Genomic DNA, 20,076 nt, shown 5'->3' with positions numbered 1-20,076 from the left:
TCACTGGCTCCAAAGTATAACCAGCTTTCATCAGAAAACAGAACAGACCTCCACCCCACCCTCCAACGAGGTCTCACTTGGCACCACTGAGGTCATTCATAATCAGTTATAGGGTTGTTAGTGATAGCAGTGTTTGTCGTGCGAATAAACCGTGCAAAAACAACTGTTGTATAAATAATTGTAGGTTATTTAATCGTTCAGACCCAAGTTCCTCAACCATATTTAGCCCACAATATGCACACGGGCATCATTACAAAGAAAGTTACGTAATGCGAACGTACGAACCTTAATAGAACAATTTGATTAGTGGCTGCCTAAGACTGGTTTCAGGGAAGTTGGTAAGGAAAGATTCTGTAGTCAGTATCTTTCCCAAATCAGAGCCAGCAGAATCAAATCACTGTAATACTTTCGTGACATTTTATTAGTTAAGTGTGGTTTGTCTCTTTGGAGTCTTAGTTTCTATGGGAAACAGATGAGAATGTTTTTGGTGGCTACCTCGTGATTCACTCACATCATAGATTATTCCAAGAGGTCAGACCTCTTCTACTATTTTAACTCACAGTTCCCTCGGTTTTCAGCACGGACTTGAGTTAGATCTTCCTTGCACTGGGTGTGTAAAGCAGGCGCTCGGATATAACGTCCCCTCAAGTTTTCTGACGTCCCAGACGAATTTATCTCTGGAAGCAGTCCAAGCGACTTAGTAATTCGAAAGACACGTTACTGAAGGACGTCTATACATAATGAGAAGTACTGGCAGAACACAAAACAAAGCTCTTATTCACATCATTAACACCGGTACATTTCTGAACTTACAAGATTAAGACTGATAACGGCAGTGATTAAGCTGGTATTATGGAAATGTCATCACGAAGAGCTCTTTTTCCTAAATTCTGTTGCAGAAGCATAGTATTCAGTTCTAAAATATCCTAAAAATAGTTGGCGGAGCAACATCATCACTGTAGGAGCTCCGAAACCTAAGAAGAACATTATTCTGTCCGACGATCAAGACATATCATTATTTAATGCCGCAAGTCGAAATACCAATCACCTACTGTACCTAGCAACATGTACAGCACTGTCATACGAACTGTATTCTAGAGGAACATGCGCCTGGTATGGGATTAATTACCTGTTAAGCATGAAGAGATGTTTCGTCATTCGCCCCAATTCTGTAATTTTTAAACATGTTTTAATACGAAACTTATCAACGCATTAAAACTGTGTGCTGGTCCAGACCTTTCCATCGGAGGGTAAGAGTCTTAACCGATTAGGATATTCATACACGTCTCACGCCCTTTCTAACAGCTTCATTCTATTAATATTTCACTTATACTTCACTAATTTCTACAGAGATTCTCCTGTATCCATACCTAGCTGCGACATATTAACTTTCCTTTTGCGACCTATCTGCACAAGCCTCATTCCCCGCCAAACAGCTTCACGCCACTAGTACGTTTCTCATACGTTACTGCCCCCACGAAGCTTCTCTTCCATACACAGGTAACTCTTGGAACTCGTTATAGAAAGGATATGGCAAAGAATCTGCCCAATCACACGCTATGGGTACTTTCCAGGACCATACTTCACTTCACAGTGGAGTGTGTGTTGTTATTTAGAGTCGGATGAGGACTCAAACCCAGAAATTTTGTGTTGACCGAAGCGCTTACCTGTACGGCTGTGTCTAAGCCTTTTCTCCACCACGTCATTTCTCCCAGGAATGACTGTCCAGACAGTCATGCAGGAGACCTTACGACAATCTGCCGAATGCTGAAATTGAGAAACAGCATGTTCCACAACAGATCGGAGTGTCTCAGGGGTGACGTTAAGAATGTGTTGCGAATACGTGCCTCCATTTCATCTACGTTTGTAATCGAAGCACTGAACACAATATCTTTCAGCTAACACCACAGCCAGAAGTCACACGGATTAAGATAAAGTGATCTGGATGGCCAGGCTGTAGAAAAATGACGGCTGGTAGTTCTAGCGTTTCCAAAACACCTCTGCAGTAGCTGCTTCACTGGCTGTGCAATGCGTGGATGAGTGCCGCCTTACATAAAAATGATCCTACCCACACATCCACGTTGTTGAATGGTTGGAATGACGTTGGTGTGAAGACTCTTATAACGTTTATCGCCGACAGTATAGGTAACAGGACCTACAGGAACCATCTCCTACAAAAACTACGATAAACGATGCCGTCACCCCGCACCACACTGTTATCTCTGCAGAATGAAGTGGTACCAGCTATGTGCGTGCCAATTTTCCTTTCCCATATTCTGGTATTCTGTGTATTGACATGTCCATGGAGATGGAAATGGGCTTCATCTGTCTACAGAATGTCCCATGGCCGTACATTGTCCACTTCCACGTGAACGAGAAATTCTAGAGGGAACGTTTGTTTTACTGACACGTCGGCATGAAGCAATTCCCGAGCATGTTTAATTTTGTGTGGGTATAAATGCAGGATGTTTCATAGAATTTTATACTCCGAGTGAAGATTTCCAGAGTTCGAGCAACTCCCCGCGCACTGCATGTTTCCACACCAACGCTAGACATCTCCTGCAACGCTGTGCTGACATCTTCTGCTGATGTCAGATCAGTTGTTTACCACTGCCACTTTGCACTTCAAAATAATCGTTTTTAAATGTTTTTTATTCCAGTATTTGATCACAATATCAATTTTTAGACGATGACCGGTTTCAGTCGGTAATGACCATCCTCAGATCTTTTTTACACGTCAAAACGATGCCTGCCATTGTGGCCTTATCTTTACCAACAGTGGTCAACCTATCACTGCGACGGCTATGCCGAGCATCTCAGACGGAAACCGGGAAACAGTCGCGTACCACACGTCTTTTATTTTGCATATTCTGCCCCCTACATCAACATCTAGTGGAAAAATTTTCGTTAAATTTTTTTGATTGTGTAACGTTCACCCCCTCTTCGATAACATTCCGTTCAAATTTGACGCCATTTTGAGCAGTGATTCGTTTTGTACAGCGTTTTGAAACTGGAAACTGGAATTTTAATTACAATCGCTCTGTATTTCTTACTGTCTGATCAGTTATGGAATGAAAAGTCTTATTTGTTATGCAATCTAATTACGGAAATACCTAATGAAGATGCAAGTGAGAGGAATTTTTGTAAACGGACAGACTTGAAGTGCCCTGTCATGTAATCTACTTTTTCCAGTTATATTGTATCCTGTGACGAAGGCTATCCCATCACAAATTTTCCACAATACAATCCTGACATTGTTTACAGAAGTTTTAGAGTACTTACCCATTTTCTTCTGATGACGGCTGTTGAACAGGGAAGATTTCTTGCAATGATTTCCTGGAACGAGTCCTCTGCAAGGACCCAGGTGCAGCTCCAGAATCCGCCTCGCTGGAGTCGAAGTCTGCGTGGCGGTCGTCTTGCTGAGACACGGGAGATATTCTTCTGCCCCGACTGCCTGGTGGCTTCGTCTTAGGGACGCCGAGAGGTAAGTGATCTTCTTCTGGATTCCACTGAGTACCATTTTCGTTTGGCATGTGATTGCCATTTGTCGTTGCCAGTGACTGATAGAAAACGTCATCGTTCTTTTCGTCGATCAAGGCTTCGGCAAATTTTATACGTCTTTCTGAAAGGTCGTTCGGAGTGGCTGGCGTTTCTTGTACCTCGTCTTGCCAAAAGCCTTTGGAAAGAATGCCATCGGCGCTGTTTCTGTAGCCGTTCGCCGGTGGGCCGGTTGTTGACACACCGACCTTTCCGTCGCTGTACGTCCTGAGCGAGCGCTGAGTCACATCTTGAAACTCCGACGTCTTCTGAGGAACTCCCAGCGAGGTCTGTCTGCGTAGACTGTGGTGTTGCGTGGCGCCGCTGCCGGCGACTGCGGTCTGCTCGAACATCTCCCGCAGGAAGGCCGTCTGTGAGCTTCTCCTGGAGGGAGTGCCGCGCTGGAAGTAGGAACCAGAGTTGCTCGCGTCAACGGAGGGAAGGCGGTACCGCGGGAACGTCCCGGTCATGGGACTGGAGGCGGGGCTGGACACGGGGCTGGAGACGCCGGAGCTGGAGACGCTGGAGCTGCGCGAGAGCCGACTGCGCGGCGCCTTCATGACGAGCAGCTCGAGGCTGGTTCCCGGCTCGGCCACCACGGCGTCCACTTCGTCCTGCGTCAGCTCGGCCGGGTCGCGCCCGCCTAGCCGCAGGATGACGTCCCCGGGCGCCAGGTAGTGGGCCCCCACCGTGCCATTGCTCACCTGCCGACAGACGCAAGTATTAGTTAGCAATAGCGAGTCTATACCACACAGAGAGGTAAGACGCAATGCTTAGAGGTTTGAGCGGATAAAAGAAACGAATAAAAGAAACGATATCTGCATCCGCGAGTCCGTTATCGGCACTTGCATCCCTTAACGTTAGAGTTCCGTAAAGAACTTTAACCCTTACTGTATTCACAGCTGTGATGATATCTTATAATTTCGGAAGTAAACGTTCAGTGTGTGTGTGTGTGTGTGTGTGTGTGTGCGTGTGTGTGGGTTGAGGTTTTCGGGCGCTAAACAGCATGGTCATCAGCGCCCAAACGCATAGAAACAGGAACACATGCGGTAAAGGGACGAAGACGGACAGCGAACAAGGAGAACGGCTAAAAGACACAGATCTGCCGCAGTTCCAAATCCTCACATACAGAGGCAAAACAAGAGGAGAAGAAACGCACTAAAAAAGGAAAGGAAACACAAGGAAAAGAGAACAGAAATCGAAGTGAAACAAGTAGGTAATCGTGACTGGCGGACCTCTTACCTAAAACCTGGGTGAGCCAGTCACCCAGCAGCACATTAAAATCCTCTTCCTAAAATCCGAGGCAACAAATTGGACAGGACACAAAACCGTAAGACCTTAACCACAGTCGTTGCGTCGTCTTGCAAAATAGAGGGCAAATACGGTGGCAAGGAAACCACCGCCCTCTGGTCAGAGAATAAAAGACAGTCAAGTAAAATGTGGCGGACAGCCACAAGCACTGGACGCCACAAGCACTGCAGATTGGGGGGTCCTCCCACCGGAGTAAAAAACCACGCGTTAAGGGACTGTGCCCGTTGCGGAGGCGAGTGAGGAGAACCTCATCCCGCCTGCATGGCTGGTAGGACGTACGCCATGGCCGCGTGGTGGCCTTGACCAGACGCAGCTTATTTTCACCGACTGCCAGCCACTCCTCTTCCCATTACGCATAACACGAAAACGCAAAAAGGAGGTAACAGCATGGAGAGGGACGGCACATTCAACAACGTGAGGGAGGGAATATGCATCTTTGGCAGCCACATCAGCCAGTTCGTTTCCCCTAATACCTACGTGCCCCGGCACCCAGCATAAAGAAACCTCCTTCCCCTGCCGTTGCAGGTGGAGTAGGGCATCATGGATGTTCTGGACGACCGTATCCGCTGGGTACAAGTGTTGCATGGTCTGTAGGGCACTCAACTTTATTATTATGATTTTGTTTATTTATTAATCGACAGAAAGTGCAAAATGGCTAAGGAGGCATGGCTAGAGGACAAATGAGCTTTTAGAAGCATACATCACTAGGGAAAAGGTAGATACTACCTATAGGAAAATTAAAAAGGCTGTTGGAGGATAGAAAAGCAGCTGTATGAATGCCAAGAGTTCAGATGGATAACCATTCTTAATCAAAGAAGGGAAAGCTGAAAAGTGGAAGGAGTATATAGACGGTCTGTTCAAGGGAGATGTACTTGAGGGTAATATTATAGAAATGGAAGAGGACGTAGATGAAGATGAAATGGAAGGCACGATATTACAAGAGGAATTTGACAGAGCACTGAAAGACCTAAGTCGAAACAAGGCCGGGGGAGCAGACAACATTCAAGCAGAACTGCTGATAGCCTTGCGTGGAACCAGCCATGAAAAACACTTCCATATGGTGTGCAAGATGTGTGAGACAGGCTAAATACCCCTGGAATTCAAGAAGAAAATAATAACTCTAATTCCAAAGACAGCAGATGTCGACAGACGTGAATATTATCGAACTATCAGATTAATAAGTCATGGTTGCAAAATACTAACACGAATTCTTTACAGAAGCCAGTTAGGATTCCAGGGAAATGTAGGAACACGCGAGGCAATACTGGCCCTAAGACTTCTCTCAGACGATATATTAAGGAAAGGCAGTCCTCTGTTTATAGCATTTGTAAACTTACAGAAAACTTTTTGACAGAATACTCTCTTTTAAATTCTGCAGGTAGCAGGGGTAAAATACATGGAGCGAAAGGCTACTTCCATCTCGTACAGGAAGCAGGTGGCAGTTATAAGAGTCGAAGGGCATGAAAGGGATGCAATGGTTGACAAGGGAGTGAGACAGAGTTGTAGCCGATCCACTATATCATTCAATCTGTACATTGAGCAAGCAATAAAGGAAATAAAGAAAAATTTTGAGTGGGAATTAAAGTCCAGGCAGAAGAAATAAAAAGTTTTAGGTTTTCCGATGACATCGTAATTTTGTCAGAGATAGCAAAGGATTTTCAAGAAAAGTTGAACGGAATGGACAGTGTCTTGAACGGATTATATAAGATGAATATCAACAAAATCAAAACAAGGGTAATGTAATGTAGTCCAATTAAATCAGATGAGCGGAAGTTAGATCAGGAAACGGGACACTTAAAGTAATAGATGAGTTCTGCTAATTGGGCAGAAAAATAACTGATGATGGACGAATTACAGAGGGTACAAATTGGAGACTGGCAATGGCAAGAAAAGCGTTTCTTAAGAAGAGAAATTTGTTTAGTTTAAGTGTCAGGAAGTCTTTTCTGAAAGTATTTGTATGGAGGATAGCCGTGTATGGAAGTGGAACATGGACGATAAAAAATTTAGACAAGAAGAGAATAGAAGCTTTTGAAATGTGGTGCTACAGAAGAATGCTGAAGATTAAATGGATAGATCATGTAACTAATGAGGAGGTACTGAACAGAATTGGGCAGCAAAGAAATTTGTGGCACAGCATAACTAGAAGAAGGGATCGGTTGGCAGGACACATTGATATATCAGGGGATCAGCAATTTAGTACTGGACGAAAGCGTGGAGGGGAAAACGTAAAGGAAGATCAAGAGATGAATATCTTAACCAGATTCAAAAGGATTAGGTTGCAGTAGTTACTCAGAGATAAAGAGGCTTGAGCAAGATAGTGTGGAGAGCTTCATGGAACCAGTCTTCGGTCTGAGGACCGTTACAACAGTTATTTACATTTCATCGTTTCTCGCAAAAAATAAATACAAATAAATAAAATAAAATATTAATATGCATTTGTAGAACCTCTACCTCCAAAACAAATACTTTATCAACTACGGATCCGCAAAGCTCCGTAGACTATAATCCAGTAGATTGTGGCAAATCTGATAGGAGCCTTGCACCTGGCCCGAATTTTCCTCTGTTGAAGTCCGCACTCGGCTTTGAAACTTTTCTGCAAATTAACTGCTGGACTTACGTCAATTTCTTTTTGTACCTACGAGTCTCACAAAACAATTTTTTTCCTTATTTAAGTTTTAACTGATTTTGCTGAAAAGAAATTTCGTATCCGTTTCGTACCCACTGTGTATGTTCTTTTCTTCTTGCTATACAAAATTTTTCTTCCGCACGGACTGCTGCAGTTTTGTTACTCGCTTTAATATGCAGCCACTTTCCATCACCTCATAAAAAAATGTGTCCATGACGCAAATTTTACTGCCGCATTTTCAGTAATTCTATACGGAAGAATGGAAAAACTGGTATAAGCCAGTTAAGATTCCAGCGAAATATAGAAAAAGGCGAGGCATATTGGCCCTAAGACTTGTCTTAGAAGATAGATTAATGAAAGGCAATCCTACGTTTATAGCATTTGTAGACTTAGAGAAAACTTTTTGACAATGTTGATTGGAGGATATTAACCTCCGTTGAAAGTCAGCATACAAATCATGTAATTCGTACAATAATAATAACGCTGTCCTTTAACTTTTAACCACAAAGTAATTATTATTAGCGGAAAAATAGTCCTATCGCAGCACAAAAAATGCGAATATCCTCCAGTTTAAAAGATTCTGAGCGATAAGTGAGGTATCAGCTGCCTCGTTCTCCCTTTCTCAGAACCTTTAAAAATTCTCCCAAAAATTTTGGCAAGTGAACTTATTCGCGCTCTTTTTAACATGCGACTTACCTCTCATTCCCACAATCTCCCCAAACTGTAACACGCCCATGCCCAGTGGTCCATCGCTGTAAGTCCCTCACACCCATCCGTATCCAGTTGCTCATTCTCACTCACTCATTCAGCCCAGCTCATTGTCATGATCTCTTTGTGTCTGTTACTGTCTCTTCTCTCACGCCCACAGTCTCCTTTGTTCTGCCTTCCTATTGCTTTCCCCTCTCAATGCCACCGTCTCCCTCTTGATCTCTCTTACTGCTACTATCTCATTCAGTTCTTCACACTGCTGCTGCCTCTTCTCACTTTCATTCTCTCTTTCTACATCGTTGTCATTGTTATAGACGCTGTCTCTCATTGTCACTGGTTCTCACCCACTTACCCTTTCTCCTTCTCTTTATCCCTCTCCCGGTGGCATTGTCTTCTTCATTCCTTTCCTAGCGCTATTCTGTCAACTATGTTCCACTGCCACTTGTCCCTTTCTCTCACACTGTTATTATTTCCTTCGTTCTTTCTATATAACAGCAGCTGTCTACTCTCTTCCAGTGTTTATTACATTTCCCTCCTTTCCCACACCCATTGTCTCTTTCTCTCTCAGCATAAAAAAGTGCGAATATGTTTGCATGCCAAAATTTCTGGGAAAACTTTTAAAGGTGTTGAGGAAGGTAGCATGAAACAGCTGGTATAGCACTTTTCAGTCAAAGTCTTTTAAATAAACAGGAAGGTAGTTATCTTTTTTTGCTCCTATAGAAGCATTTTTCCGCTGGTTCCCTTCTTTTTCCTGCCACAGCAGGGCATGACACTCATATGAGAAGAACTTTATGGGTCAATAAAATTTTGGTAGTTCACTTACATGAAACTGAAATAACGTAAAACTAATTTTACACTTCCACCGGATTTTACGTTCACAAAAATTTTGCATGCGCTTCAATACTACAATGTGTGGTTCCCGGTACCCTGCTGTTGATATTGGAGACACTTTACAGCGTATTTCTCCGTGCTACGTCACTTTACAAACTATGTTTCCCCCTCATACCGCATTTTACTTGTGTATTTTACGTGTACAAGCAGCGTAACTTTGAACCTCTGCACCTCGGAAACGGATAAACATATTAATATAATTTTCAAGACTGTTCGAGAACAGGATCTCAGGAATATATAGCAAATATTTCACACATTTACCGTGCATAGCCGCCTTGGAATCCACGGCCCGGTTTTGGTACGAAAAATGGCAAAAAAACGCTTCTCTTGGGGGTTTCTTAGGAACTGCCCATAAATTAGTAGAGATTTTTGAAAATGGGAAGATGACACTTCTATATAAATGCCTAGAGAATATACCGTCAAAATTGGAGAAATCTTATGCAGTTTTTTTATTATTTACATTTCGCCTCATATCAGATTTTACGTGCTTATTTTACTTGTATAAGTAGGGTAAAATTGAACTACAGTATCTTTGAAACAGATGAAGATATAATTAAACTTTTCAAGGTAGTTTGATGCCTGGATCTTAGGAATACATCGTGGAAATTTCAGCCATTTGCTTTGTATAGCCGTCTTGAAATCAGCGGCCATGTTTTGGTACAAAAAAGGTAAAAAAAACTTTTTTTTTCCCAAGGAACCGCCCATGAGCTAATGGCGCCTCCATAACCCCCTTAAGACTCACCGTATACCACATCGAATGCAAAAAGAGGCAACTAATTTTCTACATTTGCCTACACAGGAGGAAGTGCGTAATATTCATACTTTAACCCTGTACTGTAGGATAAAGACACCCAAGCGGCCATTTTTTTTTCTCATCAGTCTTCTGAGTGGTTTGATGCGGCCCGCCACGAATTCCTCTCCTGTGCTAACCTCATCATCTAAGAGTAGCACTTGCAACCAACGTCCTCAATTATGTGCTGGATGTATTCCAATCTCTATCTTCCTCTACAGTTTTTGCCCTCTACAGCTCCTTCTAGTACCATGGAAGTCATTCCCTTATGTCGTAATAGATGTCCTATCATTCTGTCCCTTCTCCTTATCAGTGTTTTCCTCTCCGATTCTGCGCAGAACCTCCTCATTCCTTACCTAATCAATCCACCCAATTTTCAGCATTCATCTGTAGCACCACATCTCAAATGCTTCGATTCTCTTATGTTCCAGTTTTCCCACAGTCCATGTTGCACTACCAAACAATGTTGTACTCCAGACATACATTCTCAGAAATTTCTTCCTCAAATTAAGGCCGATGTTTGATATTAGTAGAATTCTCTTGGCGAGAAATGCCCTTTTTGCCATTGCTAGTCTGCTTTTGATGTCCTCCTTGCTCCGTCCGCCATTGGTTATTTTAATGCCTAGGTAGCAGAATTCCTTAACATTATCTACTTCGTGACCATCAATCCTGACGTTAAGTTTATCGCTGTTCTCATTTATTCTACCTCTCATTACCTTCGTCTTTCTTCGATTTACTCTCAAGCCATATTCTGTACTCATTAGACTGTTCGTTCCGTTCAGCAGATCATGTAATTCTTCTTCACTTTCACTCAAGATAGCAATATCATCAGCGAATGATATATCTTTTTACCTTAAATTTTAATTCCACTCCTGAACCTTTCTTTTATTTCCATCATTGCTTCTTCGATGTACAGATTAAACAGTAGGGCCATAGACTGCACCCTTTTTAATATGACCACTTCGTTCTTGGTCGTCTGCTCTTATTATTCCCTCTTGGCTGTTGTACATATCGTATATGACCCGTCTCTCCCTATAGCTTGCCCGTACTTTTTTCAGAATTGCGAACATCTTGCACCATTTTATGTTGTCAAACGCTTTTTCCAGGTCGACAAATCCTATGAACGTGTCTTGATTTTTCTTCCATTACTAACCGCAACGTCAGAATTGCCTCTCTCGTGCCTTTACCTTTCCTAAAACCAAACTGTTCGTCATCTAGCGCATCCTCAATTTTCTGTTCCATTCTTCTGTATATTATTCTTGTAAGCAACTTGGATGCATGAGCTGTTAAGCTGATTGTGCGATAATTCTCGCTCTTGCAGTCTTCGGAGTTTTGTGGACGATGCTTTTCCGAAAGTCAGATGGTACTCGTACGTCGCCAGACTCATACATTCTACACACCAACGTGAATAGTCGTTTTGTTGCCACTTCCCCCAATGATTTTAGAAATTCTGATGGAATGTTAGCCATCCCTTCTGCCTTATTTGATCTTAATTCCTCCAAAACTCTTTTAAATTCTGACTCTAATACTGGATCCCCTACCTCTTCTAAAACGACACATGTCTCTTCTTCTACCACATCAGAGAAATATTCCTCGTCATAGAGGCTTTCAATGTATTGTTTCCATCTATCCACTCTCTCCTCTGCATTTAACAGTGGAATTCCCGTTACACTCTTAATGTTATCACTCTTGCTTTTAATGTCACCGAAGGTTGTTTTGCCTTTCCTGTAGCCGGCCGGTGTGGCCGAGCGGTTCTAGGCGCTTCAGTCTGGAACCGCGCGACCGCTACGGTCACAGGTTCGAATCCTGCTTCGGGAATGGATGTGTGTGATGTCCTTAGGTTAGTTAGGTTTAAGTAGTTCTAAGTTCTAGGGGACTGATGACCTCAGATGTTAAGTCCCATAGTGCTCAGAGCCATTTGAACCATTTGATCCATTCCTGTATGCTGAGTCTGTCCTTCCCGCCAATCATATCTTTTTCGATGTCTTCACATTTTTCCTTCAGCCATTTCGTCTTAGCTTCCCTGTACATCATATTTACTTCATTCCTCAACGACTTGCTTTTTATATTCCTGAGTTTCCCGGAACATTTTTGTACTTCCTCCTTTCATCGATCAATTGAAGTATTTCTTTTGTTACCCTTGTTTCTTTGCAGTTACCTTCTTTGTACCTATGTTTTCCTTCCCAACTTCTGTGATAGTCCTTTTTAGAGGTGTCCATTTCTCTTCATCTGTGCTGCATACTGAGCTATTCCTTATTGCACTATCTATAGCCTTAGAGAACTTCAACCGTATCTCGTCATTCCTTAGTACTTCCGTATCCCACTTCTTTGCTTATTGATTCTTTCTCACTAATGACTTAAAATTCAGCCTATTCTTCATCACTACTATATTGTGATCTCAGTCTATATCTGCTCCTGGGTAAGCCTTACAATCCAGTATCTGATTTCGGAATCTCTGTCCGACTATGATATAATCTAACTGAAATCTTCCCGTATCACCCGGCCTTTTCCAAGTATACTTCCTGCTCTTGTGATTTCTGAACAGAGTATTTATTTATTTATTTATTTATTTATTGATTTATTGAACCTGGCAAGATTAGGGCCATCAGGCCCTCTCTTACATCTAACCAGGCATTCTACTTATTTTACATTCATATGTTTTAGTAGGCATGTTAAACTACATCTAGTACAAAAAGTGAAATAAACAATTTGAAAGGTACACCTGGAAAAATACATACATATAGAGTTTATATTCTTAGGTCACAAGTACTGTTATAATTAGACATTATTGAAGAGACAGATTTTAGATAGGAGTGCCGGCAGCAGGGAGTATGAGGGAGACTCATGGTGAAGGGAGGAGAAGAATAGAGACATGATGAAACATAATTAAGGAAATATAAAGGAAAAGAAGATTGCGTGGCTAATAGAGAAAGATGAAGAGGAAGGCATCTCAGGAGCAAGATAGGAGACGCTAGCTTTGCTATTTGACAGATGAGGGGATTGTCCTTGTACATTAATTTTGTGGAGAACTTTGTGAGGATGATAGTAGGAAATGCTTCAACTTCTTCTTAAAAGCAGCAGGAGTTCGAATTTTGCGCAAGGTAAGGGGCAGTTTGTTCCAGAGGCGGACAGCGGCAACTGAGAAGGAGTTTGCAAAAGTTTTTGTTTTGTGAGTGGGCACAGTTAGGATACCAAATAAGAGTGACCTCGTGTTTCGATTATGATGACATGACAGGTTTTTAATCTCTGAAGCAAGGTACTGGGGTGCTTGCGCGATGAGGAGTCGGTGGAGTAGACATAGAGTGTGGTAGTCACGCAATTTGTCCGGCCGCAGCCACTCTAGCTCGAAGTATGAAGCACTAACATGATCATATCGGCGAATGTTGCAGGTGTAACGCACACAGGCATTCATGGTTAGCTCTAGCCGTCTTTTGTTTTCACTACTCATGCCTTGTTGAATCACATCACAATAGTGGAGGTTCGGTAGAACGAGTGCTTGCACGAGCTGGCGTTTCAAGTCCTGTGGAAATATGTTCCGAAACTTTTTGAGAGCATAGAGACAAGCAGACGTCCTTCGGCACACTGCGACTGTATTCTCCGCCCAGTTGAGATGCTCATTATTCTATTCTATTCTATTACTAGCTGAAGTTTGTTACAGAACTCAATTAATCTTTCTCCTTTCTCATTCCTTGTCCCAAACCCATATTCTCCTGTAACCTTTTCTTCTGCTCCTTCACCTACAACTGCATTCCAGTCCCCCGTGACTACTAGATTTTCATCCCCTTTTACATACTGTATTGTCCTTTCAATATCATACACTTTCTCTATCTCTTCGTCTCGAGCTTGCGACGTCGGCATGTATACCTGAATTATCGTTGTCGGTGCTGGTTTGCTGCCGATTCTGACAAGAACAACCCTGTCACTGAACTGTTCACAGTAACACACTCCCTGCCCTACTTTCCTATTCATAACGAATCCTATTCCTGCTACACCATTTTCTGCTGCTGTTGATACTACCCTATACTCATCTGACTAGGAATCCTTGTGTTCTTTCCACGTCACTTCACTGACCCCTACTATATCTAGATTGAGCCTTTGCATTTCCCTTTAAGATTTTATAGTTTCTCTACCACGTTCACGCTTCTGATATCCCACGCCCTGACTCGTAGAACGTTTCGTTGATTACTCAATGTTTTTCTCATGGTAACCTCCCCCTTGGCAGTCCCCTCCCGGAGGGAGGTATCCTGTGGATACACGTTACGTGTCCTTAATGCAGTGGTTTCCACTGCCTTCTGCATCCTCAGGCCGTTAATCATTGCTGATTCTTCCGCCTTTAGGGGCAGTTTCCCACCCCTAGGACAAGAGTACCCTGAACCTCTGTCAGCTCCTCCGCCCTCTTTAACAAGGCCGTTGGCAGGATGAGGGTGACTTCTTATGCCAGAAGTCTTCGGCCGCCAATGTTGATTATTAATCAAAATTTAAGCAGCGGCGGGATTCGAACCCGGGACCGAAGACGTTTTGATTATGACTCAAAGACGCTACCCCTTTCTTTTTTTTCCTTGTTCCGTATTGTTCGTTTCGTTTGGTCTGGGCGGACGTCACGTGACATCCGTTCAAGTTGATCGTTAATTCCTTTACTCAGTTTTTTTGTTACAGAGGACAATCGGCCCTCTGACCGAACACGCTGAGCTACCGTGCCGGTGCCTGTAGACCCTCCTATTGTGTATAAAAAAAATATACTCCCTAGTCCATGGGCTATACTCTCTAGTCCACGGGCTAAACAAAACACTTGACTTTGCCTTTCTATCACCAACGAAACCCGATGTGTGAGGCTCGGAGAAATCCCGTTTTTATGTGCGGCGTTTCTGTTCCGTCTCAACGACAAGCGTCGCCACGAAGATCAAGAACGGAAGAACAGAGTGAGCTGTCAGACGACGCCAATCAATAGTGCGCTGACGAACCCCTCTCTAGGACGACGACAACTCAGGAGCAGGCTCTACACGAAGAGAACACAAGCGCTGCGACGCCTAGCCGCAGCAGAGTGGAAGACTAGCCGTGGTGCAAACGCTATAGCAGTGACTTCTGAACTGTATTGTTTTGCTTGCAATGAAATTGTATATACCGAAGGACATTGATTAACATTGATTATTTGCATGTCGCCATTTTCTTGCGACACACCTTTGTGAATACGCAAAGTTACGTATTTTCAATTTAACTTACAGTTATAAACACCATTAACACGATTTGCTCGAATTGTTGTCTAGCAATCCGAGAAAACAGCTTCCTAGGCACCCTGTATCAGACGAGTGGGCAGTACACAAAAGTTTCGTTACACATTAGGTAGCGCATGCTGTCACATGTGTACCGACTGTGGATATCAACAGATACATCCACGGACATTTAGAGGTGCGCAGACCACCAGATATGGTTTACAAGGTATAGTCTTCCAGGTGGTGTCCCCTTACGTCTTTCCGACCTTTAAACTGACATCCAGCTAGCTATAGGGGACCATAAAGTGTAATGTAAACCTTGAAGCAGCTGGGCGATTTGGCATTTTTCATATACGGGGTGTTTCAAGATACCTATCACATGTTTATAGGATTTTTTATAGGGGAGTTGATAGTTAAGGTTTCCCCATTCATTGAAACAATCATAGCTTGTGGTCCGTCTCCAATACATCGCCGTCGAGCGGACGTAAAACCACAATCTGGCCTCCTTTTATTTATTTTTTACAACAGTGAGAAACTGGTACTTTCACAGTTAGGAGGGTTGAATGTGGTGATCCACGAACGCGCTGCCCCTCGATTTTGTAGAGGATGTCCTTCGCCACATACACTCCTGGAAATTGAAATAAGAACACCGTGAATTCATTGTCCCAGGAAGGGGAAACTTTATTGACACATTCCTGGGGTCAGATACATCACATGATCACACTGACAGAACCACAGGCACATAGACACAGGCAACAGAGCATGCACAATGTCGGCACTAGTACAGTGTATATCCACCTTTCGCAGCAATGCAGGCTGCTATTCTCCCATGGAGACGATCGTAGAGATGCTGGGTGTAGTCCTGTGGAACGGCTTGCCATGCCATTTCCACCTAGCGCCTCAGTTGGACCAGCGTTCGTGCTAGACGTGCAGACCGCGTGAGACGACGCTTCATCCAGTCCCAAACATGCTCAATGGGGGACAGATCCGGAGATCTTGCTTGCCAGGGTAGTTGACTTACACCTTCTAGAGCACGTTGGGTGGCATGGGATACATGCGGACGTGCATTGTCCTGTTGGAACAGCAAGTTCCCTTGCCGGTCTAGGAATGGTAGAACGATGGGTTCGATGACGGTTTGGGTGTACCGTGCACTATTCAGTGTACCCTCGACGATCACCAGTGGTGTACGGCCAGTGTAGGAGATCGCTCCACACACCATGATGCCGGGTGTTGGCCCTGTGTGCCTCGGTCGTATGCAGTCCTGATTGTGGCGCTCACCTGCACGGCGCCAAACACGCATACGACCATCATTGGCACCAAGGCAGAAGCGACTCTCATCGCTGAAGACGACACGTCTCCATTCGTCCCTCCATTCACGCCTGTCACGACACCACTGGACGCGGGCTGCACGATGTTGGGGCGTGAGCGGAAGACGGCCTAACGGTGTGCGGGACCGTAGCCCAGCTTCATGGAGACGGTTGCGAATGGTCCTCGCCGATACCCCAGGAGCAACAGTGTCCCTAATTTGCTGGGAAGTGGCGGTGAGGTCCCCTACGGCACTGCGTAGGATCCTACGGTCTTGGCGTGCATCCGTGCGTCGCTGCGGTCCGGTCCCAGGTCGACGGGCACGTGCACCTTCCGCCGACCACTGGCGACAACATCGATGTACTGTGGAGACCTCACGCCCCACGTGTTGAGCAATTCGGCGGTACGTCCACCCGGCCTCCCGCATGCCCACTATACGCCCTCGCTCAAAGTCCGTCAACTGCACATACGGTTCACGTCCACGCTGTCGCGGCATGCTACCAGTGTTAAAGACTGCGATGGAGCTCCGTATGCCACGGCAAACTGGCTGACACTGACGGCGGCGGTGCACAAATGCTGCGCAGCTAGCGCCATTCGACGGCCAACACCGCGGTTCCTGGTGTGTCCGCTGTGCCGTGCGTGTGATCATTGCTTGTACAGCCCTCTCGCAGTGTCCGGAGCAAGTATGGTGGGTCTGACACACCGGTGTCAATGTGTTCTTTTTTCCATTTCCAGGAGTGTAGAAGAGATCCAAACGACGAGTACTTAAAACATTGCCATGCCATGCGCTCCTGTAGAGCACATATGTCAGAGCCCACTGTTTCCTCTATGTGCATGCAGTGAAGTGGGGGAACTGAAAGTGGTCCGATCTTCAAATTTATTTTACATCCAAGCGGTACGTTTCTGGACCTAAGTCTTTTATAAAAACTTTATCAAAGTATCCTCTATACTCATAGCCTGTAACAGGAACTGTGAACAAGCGTTAGACAAATCATTGACAGACGTTACTGGTAGGATAATTGACAGAAAAATACCTAAGACTGAGCAAAAACTTAATCCTCCATCTTTGGATTTGCAGCCTGGCTCATTTGCAAACTTTAAACTTTTTCCTTTTTCTGTTTTCTTGTGTACTACGTACAAATTAATTTCCTTGTCTTTAAACGCTAAAATTCTTCTCTTACAAGAAATTTTTTTTCTCATTCGTCAAGTGATGATCCCAAGCGGAACATCATCTACTTCAAAATGTTCCCGTGATGCACTGTAGCGAGTCCAGTTCGTCACCAGGCATCGTGTGAACTGTTTTCGTAGTTGACAAAATGTTTGGAAGTAAATTTTCAGAAATAAGCCTCATTATACACCAACGATTAAAGATACGAAGTTTATGAAGTAAAAGAGTAGTAGATCGGTCCGTATTGCTCTATTTTTGGCTAGGGATACAATTGGTTCTGTTGTTATCTTGTGACGTCCAAGACGGGCATGTCCGACATTATGGAATACCGCTGTTACATAAAACCCACCTTCACTGTGAAAGTGCTGAAAACGAAGATTACATTTGTGCCTTCTGCAAATCGATGAAAAAAAACGAATAATTGTTTCAGAACTAGGTTTTGAAGTAAATACACATAACAGAGTATTATTGAATCAAACTATTTTTCCTGTTACTGATAAGTAATTCTTTTAAGAGTTTAAATTAGGAGCAATTTCAGAAATGTGTTTTGTGTACATAAAGTATATTTTTCCCCAAGTTTAAATGATTATCTGCATTTTTACAACCCTGTTACATATTTCCTGAGTATTCTATTTTAGCCTCGAAGTGCACACCTTTTAAAACTTTTTTTTTTTTTTTTTTGGAGATAAGTTTTACAAATTTTTCAAATTGTGTTAAGAGAAATACTTTAAGTTTATGATAAACTATGAGAGCTAAGAATGGGTTCAATATGGAGACACAAGTTCAAAAGTAAATGGTACTCCGTAATGCCCGAAGATCATCTAAAACTTTTTCGGTAAAAACAAACTTATTTTATATACCATCACAACCTGTATACTTTAGGAATATCTATAATAAGAACGCAAACTATCATATAGTGTGATTCTCTATATTACTAGTAAGATCATAAGCCTCATCTTGAATAAGTAAGAACGGGACGAATTTTTTCTTCATCCGTTTCACACGAAACGAACTGTAGTTAAATACAACTGACGGGCACAATTTCTGTGCGCACTAGCCCTGGCTGTGTAGGCAACCCAACACACACTACTGCTCTGCTGGCAGACATTTAGGGGGAATACTTTCGCGAACATGAGGGAAGCGGACAATTATCGCAGAACTGATAGGACTCCTATGCGAAGGTAATTTTAATTTCTGGTAAAAGCGCTGTCAAAGGTGACCGAATTGTAACGTCATCAGGCGGATTTCAGGTCTTCTCTATCTTATGTGGGAACTACGCCCGTTACTGTTACGTATATTTATCCAAAAGGTTTAAAGAAATGTAAATCTTCGCACTCGTATATGCGTTGCAACCGCTTTTCTTCCAGCCTAGTAAACAAGTATCACACAATGACACTGTAAATAAGTAGCAGACGTCACATAGCTAGTCTTGAAATTCCCGCTGGTGGCGCTTATTTACCTAATTATTAGATGTGATTTTCACTTCAGTAATATTTTATGTCAGAGCAGGTAAACAAGCATGATAGCATATAGTTTACGTTATGTAATTGGGGTGGGGAATTCCTGGACGGTTGCTGAGGATCTTAGGTTACAAGTAGTTCCCTTTTGTTTCGTTCTTTGTAAACACATCATTCCTTGATCAGACATGTGATACAGATTTGAAATTTCTACCCTCTGAATGGTAATGATGACATCGATTTGTTTTTGGTGTTCTACGTCTTCGTCTTCGGCAGCCATACTAAAATAGGCTGGGATGAATACTTAAATCAAATAACAAAAGTATGAATGTAAATATCTCCCTAAACTGTACGGAATAACACTTGTTCGCTCGCTCTCTCTCTTTCTATCTCTCCCACCGCACACACACACACACACACACACACACACACACACACACACACACACACACACACCACACACACACACAATAAAACCCGGACAACATAAATTCTTAAAACCTTCTGGTAAATAAGGATAACAATTGATAGCGAGGAGATGAAAATGCTGTTGCAAGTTTGCTTGGCTGTATCGCCCTTAAACTACAAATGGGTGATGGTTCAGTCTCCTTGCAAAACACTACACTCTCCAACCTAAAAACTTTTTCTGGTGTCGAGGCAGTAAACAATACATTTTGTCATACGGGTTACACTTGTCTCATCATCAACTAAAATAGTTTAAACGTACTGCTGCTCTGTCGTTATAATAAAAAATACACCCAACTGGAACGTAGCCTATTGATATGTGTGAGTGACATACGCCACAATGAAGTGAATGCTCTTGGATAAGGGGGACGCCATGGATCAGAGGACAATGCTCAACCCGTAGTAGGGTGAGTGCCGCTTCATCTCGTCGCTATTACTGGAAGGAGACCATCTACAGCCGGAGAATTAATTTTAGCGATTGCAGCTTATTGTCCGACATTTCTAGTCACCAAATTCCACTGGAGTATGATCTTTTCGCACAGTAGAGTGGTATGTCAATGGCACAATATTCCAGAATGTGTCCACTGCAAGACTGATTGCCTGCTGTG

The 20,076-nt window shown here is 43.3% G+C and overlaps 1 protein-coding gene across 4 annotated transcripts in view; it reads right to left on the bottom strand.

The window, feature by feature from the left end:
* LOC124609172 overlaps positions 1-20,076 on the bottom strand; it is a 754,237-nt gene that overhangs the window by 474,415 nt on the left and 259,746 nt on the right. For all 4 annotated transcript variants that reach the window (XM_047140052.1, XM_047140049.1, XM_047140053.1 and 1 more), the window contains exon 2: positions 3,283-4,241. In XM_047140052.1, coding sequence (XP_046996008.1) covers positions 3,283-4,097 — 815 coding nt within the window. In that variant the 5' untranslated portion in view covers positions 4,098-4,241. The remainder of the gene's footprint in view (positions 1-3,282; positions 4,242-20,076) is intronic.

The sequence above is a fragment of the Schistocerca americana genome, chromosome 1, assembly GCF_021461395.2.
Source record: "Schistocerca americana isolate TAMUIC-IGC-003095 chromosome 1, iqSchAmer2.1, whole genome shotgun sequence".
Lineage (NCBI taxonomy): Eukaryota > Metazoa > Arthropoda > Insecta > Orthoptera > Acrididae > Schistocerca > Schistocerca americana.
Note: the sequence above shows the minus strand (reverse complement) of the source record. Positions and strands in the feature narration are given on the sequence as shown.